This window comes from Camelus ferus, chromosome 5 (genome assembly GCF_009834535.1).
Source record: "Camelus ferus isolate YT-003-E chromosome 5, BCGSAC_Cfer_1.0, whole genome shotgun sequence".
In the NCBI taxonomy this organism is placed as follows: domain Eukaryota; kingdom Metazoa; phylum Chordata; class Mammalia; order Artiodactyla; family Camelidae; genus Camelus; species Camelus ferus.
The window spans coordinates 17,456,691-17,470,236 of record NC_045700.1 but is presented as its reverse complement, the minus strand read 5'-3'; the positions used below and the strand labels follow the sequence as shown (position 1 = coordinate 17,470,236).

The 13,546-nt window shown below is 34.5% G+C and overlaps 1 protein-coding gene across 15 annotated transcripts in view; it reads right to left on the bottom strand.

The window, feature by feature from the left end:
* The window catches only part of R3HDM1 (R3H domain containing 1), a 141,455-nt gene that overhangs the window by 52,519 nt on the left and 75,390 nt on the right, over window positions 1-13,546 (bottom strand). For 10 of the 15 annotated variants that reach the window (XM_032479366.1, XM_032479352.1, XM_032479351.1 and 7 more), the window contains 6 exons: window positions 13,144-13,185; window positions 12,591-12,680; window positions 8,402-8,516; window positions 7,265-7,343; window positions 416-475; window positions 193-333 (listed from right to left, as the gene is read on the bottom strand). In XM_032479366.1, the coding sequence (XP_032335257.1) occupies window positions 193-333; window positions 416-475; window positions 7,265-7,343; window positions 8,402-8,516; window positions 12,591-12,680; window positions 13,144-13,185 (527 nt within the window). Of the gene's footprint in view, window positions 1-192; window positions 334-415; window positions 476-7,264; window positions 7,344-8,401; window positions 8,517-12,590; window positions 12,801-13,143; window positions 13,186-13,546 lie in introns of those variants that run through there. The other 5 variants (XM_032479357.1, XM_032479362.1, XM_032479364.1 and 2 more) reach the window with 4 other exon arrangements.

The window sequence follows — 13,546 nt, the reverse complement described above, 5'->3', positions numbered from 1 at the left end:
ATTTCAGTTCAGACCTGTGCATTTTGTATCTAGTGAGCTAGAGGTATTTTTTTGGTCCTGTCACAGAAGGCTATCACAAGGCTGAATTAAGCTACTAAAAAATGTGGAAAACCTGAGATGAAAGGTGCCGTAGAAAGATAAAAGTATTATCACACACATATGTAACATGTAACTACATTTCTTGATACTTACATTCTTGTATTGCTAGTTTTGTTTACTATGACAGACTTTCCACTCTGATCAACATTGTGGTCTAATCCAAAGTAAGCAGCTACTCTGTGTAATAGCATTCTATGGTAAGATGTCATTGGGGGGAATTTTTTACGTGGAGACCTACAAGTAAAAGAAAAACTAACTGAGTGAATCTTGAAGAGCTATGATGACAATTTTTTTTTTGTTAAATGTCAGAACTTACTCATTATTACCAATGAAATCTAAAATTTCTTGTTCCAATTTCAACAGCATCATTCTGTCCCTGAAACAAAATATGAACACTCTTATATGTAAAACTTAACACTGAAATAATCATACATGTTGGATTTATATGGTTAATTCTTTTCTTAAAACCATAGCTTGATGATAGAATATTTACATGCTTTTTTCTTTAAAAAAAAGTAGTATTTTAAAAGAATGAAAGATTACTTTTAAAAATTACTATGGAAAACTTCATAATATATACAAACGTAGAGAGAATATCACCCAACTTCAACAATGATCAACTTGTGGCCATTCTTAAAATAGGTATCTTTTGATTTACTAAGTATGAATATATTAGATTCTGTTCTGTAAATATATGGATTATAAGAGCATATTAGTCTTTACTTCCTTACTCAGTAAAGCTAAGAGGTAGCAGGGAAACAGACATCTTTGGTTAGGCTCATGACTTTGTTATCATGCTGAACTCCATAGAAACAGTACCCTAAAGAACATGCAATGCCAGTAACAATAGGAACACTCCTGTGGGAACCAATGCTAGTATACAGGTGGAACTAAAGCAGAGCAGAATGAGCTATAGTACTAACGCTAACTCAGGAGAAGAGGACATTTCAAATCTTTCTGTAAATTGCTATTATATATTTTTAAGACTTTGGGAATTTTTCCCATAAAAATCAAAATGAACGGAAGACCTCCAACAGGTAAAATAAATAGACTCTGGGGAATACCTGCATGTGCTCCTTTAGACCATTAGGGTCCTATTTAGTGCACTTGGGCTATAACAAATTAATGGTACCACAACCCAAAGGACCTCCTTCCGCACACACCAAGAACACGGCTCAAGCGAGTATTTCTGTGTTCACCGTAAATTTCAAGTGCATGTGGGAAAAACCAAACCAAAACAAAAACAAACCTCATAGAATCTTAAAGCTAGAAGCAGCTTTGCAGATCATTCAGTTCTGTTCCCAAAATTTCATAGATCAAGAAACTAGGCCAACAGGTTAATGTTCCCCATCCAAATAAATACTATATAGTAGCGTATCCCCTCACGTTCCAAGAAGGAATGGTGCCCTCTGCTTAAGTTGCCTGAAAGTCTACATACCAGCCCTGAGTTTGATCCTCTCTATCCTGCAAAATAAGTCTCAGAAAACTAAGTAATATTGACCATACATATTTTTATATTAGTTGAAAAAAATCAAGAGAAAAATATGCCTACCTGGTGACTTCAAACCCAAAGCTGAAAACAGGATTACATTTTATCACAAAATTCCAGCAACATTCAAATTTGCTCCCAAACCTGGTTCTCTTTTAGTATGCTCCACCTCAGGAAGTAACACCACCTTTCATCCAGTATGTTGTACTAGAAGCATTTTTGGCCCATTACTCTTGTTTTTCAAATCCTCCTATGTAGTTAATCACTATTGGAAATTTTACCTACCTTCTACCTGATTTTTTTTAAATCCATTTTTCATCTATTTCCACTGCCACTACCCTGGATCCAAGCAATCAGGATTTCTGGCTTAACCACTGTAATGAAAGCCGTATATTATCTCTCTGTATCTTTCCTTGTTCCTTTCTAATCTGTTCTACCTAGCATCCATAATGATGTTTTAAAAACATATAAGTGAGCACATGTCATTGCCTTGGTTAAGTATTTATCACAGGCTTCTCACTGATCTTAGGCTAGAACTGAACATCTGTGATGTGGCCTACATGGCAGCCATGACCTGGTCTTCATCTACCTCTTAAGCCTCACTTCCTGCCCCTCACTCAGAGAGCTCTTATCTTGGCTTCTCCCTGTACCTGCCAAGCTCCTTCTTTTCACAGCTTCTTTGAACATGCTGTTTCCTTTGCCTAAGACAACTTCTTGTATTCTTTCTTAGAACTTGTTTCTTTCATACCTTTCTTTAATAGTGCTTATCACAATTATCAATACAGTTATTTGGACTATAGAGAGGAGCTCAACAAAAGTATTTGCATGAAATAAATTAATCAGAGCATCTCACCCATGGTTTCTAATGTTTTTTCCTTAAATTTTTGGTGGAGGATGGGAAATTTTTACTTCATAAGGTTTTCCTCAAAAAAGGACTTACTTATTTAACTGTAAGATCCTCTTTTCATCTAATTATTTTGGGATCAGTTTGTCTTGAGATGATAATTTCCAGTAACTTTCCTAGTGTATTTTATACACTTATTGTAGGGAAGAAAAAAGGGATCTGAGGCAGGCAACTGATTCAGTATTTATCAAACAGTACATTTAAATTGGACTTCTCTGAGCTGAACAGAAGGCATAAGATATGCGAAATGTTCTTCAGTAAATGAACTGGCATTGAAAAGGAACTTCTGTTGTCTCCAGGAAGGAAAACAAAATCTAACAATTTTACTTGCTATACAAATTCAGGCTTTTTTTTTTTCCCTTTCACATGTAGATCTATGGCTGGCAGATGATTTTCTATTACCACCTGGACAACTCACTATTTAAATTAAATTCCTCTGCTTAGTTTACTAAATTTTCAGTTAGTAAAAAGTAGAACTTATTAGAAAAATAAGACCAATTAACTTCCTAAGTTCTCAAGATTTACACTTCCTGCCTTTAATTCGCTGTAGCTTAGTCCAAGCTTCCAAATTTTCAAATCTATAGTCAAGATGTGGTATTTTGGTAATAGCCGTAAGTCAAAATTTAATAATCTTTTATAGAAGCATTACAAACAGCACCTTAACTAACAGATCCACAAATTACTCTTCTTAAGGCCTAAGGTTTATTAGCACATGAATCCAAAAGCAGGCACATCCACTTAAGTTATTGTACAACCATTAAAAGGAATCAATATATGCTGTTATTAAAGAAATAACAAAAACAAGGGTCTCAGTCAAGCTGGTTGATAAACTACTACTACCTAAAGTTAAAATGAAGGCACAACAATCTTTCAGTTAACAGTGTTCTGGTCATTATATCAGAACTAACTTTATAGAAAGTGTGTGCAGCTGGTATACCACTGGCAACTAAAGAGGAAGAAAACAATAATGCTTCCATCTGACCACCTCCCCTTCCCAATGTTCCATATGACCTTAGTCAAATATCTGCAACAGGTAAGAAATAAAATGATTCAAACATTACCTCCAATAAAAGTAATTTTAGAAAATATTTCAAACACAGAACAATTACATGATGTTCCCCAGAGCAACAGTTTACTTTTAAAATATACATTCTCAGGATTAATCCACGGGGCTGCTCCCCTCCATCGGTGACGTAATCATAGCCTGTACTGTCCATATCTCTTCAGTACTTTATAGAATTTACACAAAATGGGTATAAAAGCAACAGAAAACAGGTATAAAATCATGTCAGTGAGTATAATCTCTATCTTGGACAACTTTAGGTTCCTAGGTTCCAGTCTAGTAATGAGTAATAATTGTAGTTTCTGAAAATATTTCTTGCAAACAGGAATTCCAGATAAACTGTTATTTAACATCTGAGGTTAAGTTTATTTACTGGGCTAAGAACAAGATAAAGATTTAATGATCTGAAGAAAAATTTTGAAATAATAGGTTGACTAAATTTTAGTATCACTAAAAATCTGCTTAACATCTAAAGGAATTCTCTAAGCAATACCCAATCTTGAAAGCTCTGGTGGAAATTTGCCAGGCTTATCACTAATTTTGTGTCATGTATATCTGGCAATTGTGGGTTTCGCTGAGAGAACACTGAGTCATCAATTAATTTGCAAATCATATTGCTCACTAAATTTAACATTAGCTACAACTTCCTAATCCGCACTGACATTATTAATAAGTTATACATTAGCTGTTACATGAATTATTCAACTATACATTTATAAATAAATATTTATTCACCTATATATGTATAAATGCATACAAAGAAGGATTAAAGTTCTGATACATGCTACTACGTGGATGAAAGTTGAAAATACTATGCTAAGCGGATGAGGCCAATCATAAGGGACCACATATTTATGATCTCACTCACATGATACACGCAAAACAGGGAAGTCTACAGAGACAAACTAAATTAGGATTCAGGGCATAGGGAGGTGAGAGCAAAAGGGTACAGGGCTTCTCTTTTGGGGTGATGGAAAAGTTCTAAAATTGATCGTAGGATGGCTGCATATATCTGTGAATACACTAAAAACCATAAAATTGTACACTTCAAAAGTGCATATGCAGATAAGTTAACTTTTGCATTTGTAGAGGAAAACAGAGAACTGCACAAAAGAAAACGATTTTGGAATATCTAAGTATGGATTTCTAGTCTTTGACCTTGTTGATGTCTCTTTTACAGGTTCACTGCAAAGAAAAATTCTGCCTGTTTAGGATCCCATCTTGCTTTACTCAAACTAGCTATGTATTTTCTACTTTCCCCCTTATTCCTTAACCCACTGAATTCTGGTCTGCACCATCCTACCCCAAATGAAATGGCTCATTAAAACACAGAAATTTCTTGGTTTCCCAGTCTCATCGGTTGTTTCATTTTGCCTTTCATGAAACTGTTGCCCTTTGGCTGACTACTAAGACAAAGGTGCTCACGATTCTTTTGTTAGTTTTAGGACTCTGTCTCTTCCTTCTCATCTACCTTCTATACACTGTCTTTCCATAGATTTTGTCCTTGTCATTATTACAACTCTCTGGGCAAACTCATACAGAGCAAGCTTTACCTCTACTGCTAACTCCTCATCTGTAACAGCAGCCATGCTTGTTTACTCGGAAACCAGAGCCTTTTAACAGCTGACAGATCTTACCTCCTGGCTTTCCATTAGGCACCTCAAACTATGCTTATTTGTAACAGAACATGCCCTGCCCCATTCAGGCTTGCCTCGTCTTCCCTTCCTCTGTTAACAGGAGCTGCCAATGCAGCCAGAAACTAGCAGCTGTTCAGCTCTGCCGTGCCACAACTCTTCCACAGCCAGATGATCACCAAGTCCTGCCACGGTGCTTCTTAAATGTCTTTCCAGTATGTCCTTTCCTCTCTATACTCCTCTGTCTTCTCCTACCCACACTTCGTATGATCTTGGCCCCTCACTAATGAACTAACTGATCTTTCTAAAATGCAAATCTGATTGTGGGCATTACTCTACTTAAATATCTGTAATTACCCCTCAAGGTAGCATGCCATACTCAGTATTTCTCAAACGGTGCAGTACTGGAATTTCAAATAAGACTATTTTTTCATTGTTCACTACTGTCTCACAGATCTTTTTAGCATCCCTGGCTTCCCAGTAACACTCCATACTTACTCACCTCCCCAGCGTGTTGGTACTATCTTAGGTTGAAGACAGCCGAATAATCTGTCTTCTTACCTCACCAACACCCATTCCAACACTTTCTAGAATCACCTGCCACATGCTTCCCTGCTAGAACCAGAGTGTACTATCTTGTCCTTGCTTGGACATGCCATCTCCCCTCTCACACTACTGTGCCTTTGTGATGCTCTGGTCTCTCCCTGGAATGGCTTTCTCAAGCTCCTCTGTATGGATAGTTCCCAAGCACTATGAATTCAAGACTCAGCTCAGGCATAATCTTTTTGTTTGCCATTCTTTTTTTGGGGGGTGGGGGGAGTGAGTGGGGGTATAATCTTTTCAGTGAAGCCTCTCTATATCCTTTCAAACAGAGGTTGGTGTCCCCTCCCCAAGTTTTTATGGCAGCTTGAAAAACTTCTTTTACAACATCTATTCTAATTTATATATTATATAGTTTTTCCTAGCACAGAGATGGTGAATACTTTAGGGTCAGAGATTACATTTTGTTCATCTTTATATCTACAACGTTTAGCATAATTCTTAGCACATGATAGATACCCAACAAATGATTGTCAACTAATGAATTCATCTTCCTACTGGTACCACTGAATGATGAACTTGAACTGGAAAAAAAAAATTCATGCAAACTTGACTAATTTCTTCCTCACCTCACATCTATGCTCCTTCAGCCTCTATAAGGAGATCTTTCATTTTGCTGGTTTTCCTTTGGGGGTTTATGTTAAATGTAAAATAGAAAATCGAGATGGTACTGAAACAAAACCTGAACGAAAAGTTTATCTTGAAGCATCACTCGAGATAAGCCTCAGTGAGACTAAAGAGAGTTGTTCATGTTTTCTTTCATGCGCACCTGCCCAATGAACTGAAAATTCTACTTCAATGTAAGTGAAATAACTACCACTCTGGGAAGCTAACATCTAGAAGAGGGGTTCTTAACCCTGGAGTCTTCTACCCCAAGAACATGTTGGTCAGATACTCTGAGGAAAAGCCTCTTTGTGGAGAGAATGCCTGAATGGGGTTGATGACCTGCCAAAAAACTAAATCTATTTATCTAGTACCCTGGCAAATCAAAGGATTTCACAATTAGTTAAAAGTGACCCCAAAAGCACCTTAAAAATCTTTGGGTTGGAGATTTATAAACTAACCAAGAAGGAACAAGAATTCTGCATTCAATTAAGTCCAAAAACGTGTTATATATGAATACACTAAGTTATTTACTGAGTGCTTCATTATGAGGTGTATTTCTCTCTCTCTCTTTCTTCATGATTAGTGATACCTCTCTATCTCAATTAAGAGTAAAAATATCTTGGTGATTCTGTATTTCCCAAAATTCCTACAGAGAGTATGAATTATTTTTATATCATGGTGACATACATAATGCAAAAAGATATTTATACACGTGTGCACAGAGGCCAACAACACCTTAGCCTAAGAAACTGAAATGTTTCTGGTGTACTTCAAATATTGCAATCTTATTCTAACTCAGTAATGAAAACAAAGGTAACAAAATTATGGTACTCTAGAAGCAATGTAAACCTTATAAATTTAATTTTTACCTGGGATTGTTTTTTAATGTATTTACTAAAAATTCATGTAGATCTATGCCAGTTGAATCAGTGTATTCTTGACTGGAATCTAAAAAACAACAACACAAAAACCCAGTATAAAGGTGTTTGAAACAAATCCCTTTCCCTTTTACACATGATGCATATCTTAAATAAAATGAGATGCCCCACATCGAAAAAAAACTGACAAAGTAGGAAAAGGGAATTCATGATGAATTCAGATGACCACAATTTTTCTAATCCCACATAATGAGCATGACATGGATTTATATAACTGTATGTTTATGCACATTCTTAAAAAACATTTATCTGTTAAACGTGCCACTTTAATTTACTTTGAATTCTTAAGGATCTTTTTATATACTTACCACAATCCTCATGTTCAAAATGCCTCCTTAAGTAAAAGATCAGAATGATTTAGACAATTAACTACATTTGCAGCAAACTGAATCTGCTTAGTTCACTTATGCATGTAAGTGGAGGCAATAATTTGGAGATAGGTAAGAATTTTAGTTCTGAAAGAATATTTAATTAGATTTGATCAGGTCTATCACCAAGGGCTTGTTTCAAAACATTTTTTCCAATATTAATGTTTATTTCTCCTGCTTAAATGTAATAACCCTATGCTGTTTATAACACTGGTCAACACAACTGGGTTTATAAATTAAAAAGAGCATCTTAGGCTTGTAATGGTATGCAATGAAGTCCATTAACATTTATTATGAAAGATAAACATTCTGGGTTTTCAAGAATATCCTTAAAGGATACTGAATATTTTGGCATCAGCTCTTTGTATCATAAGGAATTTTTTTAAAATAATATTTTTGGTGGAATCAGTGTTTAAATTATAGTGATTCCATTATTTCAATACGAGAGACAGACCAGTAAGTATCTTGACAGTTACCTTTCTTGGTGACTTTGGCATGTGTTACAGTTTTATGGCTAAACATCTTACTGATGTTCAGAACTGTGTTATGCCATTTTGCCCAGAACTGTATCGTCCCTTCAGTCTGTTCCATATCATTTTTAATAGAGATATAGTATATGTAATTATTCAAGGGGTAAAAAGTGGAATTATCAACGGTGAAACAAATTTTTGTTTAAAAAACACAGAAATAAATTGCAAACCTCTTGATAACATTTTTCTGGGCAATTTATCACTGGCTTTTTCTTTTTCTGCTTCATCTTTTGAGGGCTTCTCCTCTTTTTCAAATGATTGTGTTAACTGGATCTGAATTTTCTCCTGTTGGAAGGTAAAATCAGTTAGTAAATGAAAATATAAAGTGATTCAGTTAACACCACACATTTGTATTTTCTGAGTAACACAAAATTGTATGAAGAAAAAAAAGGTTTCTATTTTATCCAATTAGATTCTTCAAATCAGAATATAACTTAAAATATTTTTTCCATTTTTATCTGTCTTGATAAAAAGTTAAAATTCCTGATTTGAGTTTCAATATATCAAATGAAATATATCCTGAAAATTTTGTAGAAAATAAATGTTTTTAATAATAGTTTAAATGAATCTACTTGTAAAACCCTTGGAGGATCAAAACAAAGGCCTTTTAACCTACTTTTGCAGTGGAGATGCCACCACCAAGCAAAAGCATGATTAATCACCATCAATCATGACAATGGAAATATGAGTGTCAGGTCAACACTTTAAATACTTATATTTTGAATATCCACTATAATTTCATATTCCTTCATTTTCTTGCTATATAAAACTGTAAGTAAAAATTTTCCAAAACCAAATCCACAACTCTGGTTATTCTCTATATGAGACTAACATATCCCTGTTCTTCCTTCAGTCACCACAAACCTGTTTTAGAAAGATTTCACACAAGATAGTTTTCCTTAGTGATATTTAATATTTACTTTACGTAATCATATTCTGTGAGACTGAAAAGGAGAATTAAATATACATTTCATTTTTTTTTTACATTTCATTTTTAAAACAATGCCATTACATGCAATTTCAGAACCCAAAGGAATTACGGGACATTAATTTACAAAGCCCCCCAAAATAAAAATCATGTAGCTCTGTTTATTCAGGCAAAATTATAAATGGCAGAATAATTTCCAGATAATTTCTACTAAAGATAAAGGTGTAGCCTATTTGTAGGCTAAACTATTTTATACAGTTGCTCTTTAGTGATGAAAAATATTACTCAATTACTTCCCTTTTTTGGGTGAGGGTTGGTGGTGGTAGTAGGTGCAGTAAGTCAATGCTGAAGGGGATATAAATTTCAGGATTCTTAAACTTGCAGCCACCAGGATTTCTATTAAACATTTTCTCCTCACATTATTGTTTTCAAAATAGTACTTGGTAGAATTTCAGATCAAATATATATATATATATGTATTTTTTTTTTCTATAGGTTTGCCAACTGCTTTTTTCATCTCTTTTCAATTCTGCTTCCCATCCACCTCAGCTGTGCTCAAAGCTGTGCTCAGAATATGGCACACAAGCTACGCACTGGTGATTTTCACTAGGACGATCAACACTTGCTTTATGTCCCACTTTGTCTTGCTTACCTAACTTCACACGTTCATCAATTTCATACATTCATCAACCAGTAAGTCATTTTTCTCATTATGACTCATTTCAAATCCACTTTCTGTACTCTTTTCATAATTGTAAAATAGATATTTAAAAATGAACCCCAGAACTATGTTTCAGAAGCAGAATATTCAGAAGTTTTCCTGACTTACAGCTTCAATTCCTGTTAACTCAAGGATAATCTATGAAACGCAGGTTGAAAGAAAAGATTTCACATTTAGACCTGCACTAAAAAGGCACTTTCAATGACTATCAGATTTCATTTCTAAATTCTCCTCCTAAAGTCACATTTTAATTACAGATATTAAACTATTTTATCAAGATGAACTGTATTTTAAAAATCTAGTAGGTTTAATGTACTGAGGCTTGCCTTCAGTTGGTACCAAGGCCTCGTTTTCAGTAGCAAATAAACAAGACATATTTTAAATGCTGAAGTCCTTATACATGAACTCTCCTGACTATGAATAACTGAAATGACAGCAGTATCTCCATAGGTAGCTGTAATTCCTTTACTCTTCACTCCGTCATTAACATCTGTTATTGAGGTCACCTCCCTCTCATAAACTCTCATCAAACACAAGTGACATTGCTTTTTTAATTGCCTCTCAACCTTTTGAATAGTAAGTTTTATTCCAGATTAATTCTTCAAAAATCACATTCTGAAGCAAGCATTATTAACTGGAATCTATCTCCACCATCAAGGATTAGACAGTAGTACATTTTATGAGAAATAATTTATTTTCCAATTCCCATTCAGGTGCAATTTAGTTAACTCAAGATGTGGAAAAAGACTCTATTAAAACGAGTATCTTTTGTTCAGAGAGGGTAATAATAGGTTATTATCTCAAAAGAAAAAGTTAACTGTATCCAAGAGAAATTGAGAAAGAATATATTATGTGGAATAACTGAATTCTGGCATAACCACCTTATTAATTATATGTATGCTCTAACTCAGCTGTTTTGGACAATATCTACATTAATATACAACAGATATACTCTTGATACTTTTTTCTCATAAATTTTCCCTAGCCAAATTTATGTAGCATTATAAGAACCCTCTCCCCCATTCCACCTCCTGCAAAAATTCTCAGATAGGTAAAATGCACAAATACAACCAAAGATCATGTTTGATAACAGTTTTTCTCAAAAAAGAAGGCACTTTATCTGGGTTAACAATCTTACGAATATTTGACCCTTCCATTTCCTCAGTCTCCTTGGACTATTTATTCCAGGACGTTAAGATGGTGTAACATTCTGGTTAACAGAGTAAAGAAATGAATTTTCAAAAAACATTACACTGCCCACTGCTCCACCCTGAGCAGGTGTATTCTCTACTCTGACTTCTACAAACTTTTTAATGTTATTGCAAAAAACTATTTTGAGTTTTTTCAGAGTGTATCGTAATTCTTCAGTCTTGTCAACAACCATGCAAAAGCCAAAAGTTAACATCTAAAAACGTTGTCTGGGCAATGGTTCTTAGTAAAATATGGTGACTATATTTCTTTCCTGCTTTTTGCTAGAAAACCTGCTATTTTATTGCAAGACAAATCTATTTTATAGAATAAATACATACAGCTATCTTCTATTTATATAGTCAAATTTTAAATAAAAATCACAAGTAAAATCTGAGCCCTATGTTTCTGACACTTGAGCAAATTTCAAAGGAAACTGTAATTTTAAGTATTTTTCATTGACAATAAATAACGTATTAAAAACCTTCCTTTTCTTATAATTTGAAATGAAGAGTTGCAGTGCTTTTTAAACACAGAACATATTCTAAATATGTGACAACTATCTTCAGTATCTATAGTAGGCTTTTGAGGCATCATCTTTTAAATCAAGACAAAGCACAACAGTCTATGAATCAACAAATGTACAACTGGCATAAAAAAAAGGAACATATAACCTGTCATGGCTTTTTGTTCTTTTCCCTTTTTTTCAGTCATGTCTCTTCACCACAAAATTGCCTCAATTTTTTGGAAACTAATTGTTGGGATTTGGGGACTTTAGGTTACTCAAAAAAGTGGAACAATCCACAGACAGCTGAAGTTAATCACAGTGATAAACATTGGTAGAAGGCCCAAAATACGTAAATGTCCAAGTATAACAAAAGATAAAGGTCAATCTGTCGTAGAGTCACAGAAAAGTAAAGTCAAAGCACTAAAAATAATATAAAAAGCAAGCCGAACTATTTGCTTGAAACTCAGCAGTTCTGTATTTTACAAGCATAGACAAAAGAGGAATTAGAAGTGTTTAGATAACAATTAGAGCCAAACCAATATGAAAACTGGCTTCACCCTGTATTCAGGTTAAGTAAAACAGCGTATCAAGTGGAAGACTTGTGTAGCCTCCTCTTCACACGCAAGCAGTGGTCAACAAATTTCTAAAAGCCAACATCAAAAGGGCAAATTTCATCACAATTACATTAACTGGAAGTATTTTTTTAATATTTTCCAACTTTTCCATAATAACTCCCTTGAAGTCATATTCTTAATGAGTTATAGATCCTTGAGTTTTTCCAGAGAGAAATCACTGCACTTAACGCCTTAGACTGAAGTAACAAGGTTTTTCCAACTTCTCATCTGTATCTTGGGTGGCAAGTATTAGAAGTTTCACTCAGTAAAAACAGACATAACACACACATGCACATACAACTTTTATTTAACCTTAAGAGAAAACACTCTCCTGGAAGCAGGTTGTTCCACCATATCTTTAAATAATCATTTTGTTCTGTTTTGTTTAGTGTTTTTTTACCTGGTTCTCCTGTGATATCTCTGCTGTAGGGGGTGGTGGAGATTCTTCACATACTGCAAGGCTCCGAACTAGCTTTAACTTTGAGCTTGACTAAAGAAAAGTATTTAAAATTAACACTACATTTCACAAACCTAGGGCATATCCAAAAGCCCCCTAGAGTTAAGTTTCCTTATAGCTTCTGCCAGGTATAGACGGAGGTGAAATTCGCAAGTTAAATGTATCATTAAATACCACTAAAACCTTTTGTTATGAGGGAAAACAATAATTGCAGTTTTTAAAATAATAGCAATAGCAGGAATGGGAATAATTCCAATTTCAAAACCCAACAAATGGTGAGAAAGCCATTTTCTCTATAGAGAAAGAACCATTAAAGATATAAAAGCAATGCACAAAAGCGACTAGGCAAGACAAAAACCCCAAATAAAACAAAATAAGCTTTCTGCCCCAAACAAAATATGACAAAACTAAACTGAATGCAGCGCTATGTGAAAACAAAGAATCATCAAGCATGAAGGAAGGCCCTTGGCATGCCAGCACAAAATATTTACTATACCTTAGACCTTTTTCCTGTCTGTCCAAATGACTGCAATGGCCGCTGAATACACAAGAAAGATTTGTATTAAATTTCATACTGAAACAGAAAGTTTGGTTCTTAATTCATAATCCTACACCAAAGAGACACTAACTGTACAAAGAATCGGAAATGAAGAAATCCAAGTTGGTTTCAAGTAAAAAATTCCTCCCAGGAGCACACTTGCAAAAGATCCTATAAAATCCTTCTGTGGGTTGGCACGTTCTTTAAGTGAGCAAGTAGCCACAGTTTCTGTGTTAAATGAACTAAAAAGAATTTATAAGGTAATTTCTTAGACAGTAGCAAAATAAAATACACTTCTTCGGTATTCTATAACGTATTACACTGTAGCCAAGGTTAGGGGGAAAAAAACCCCACAAAAAAC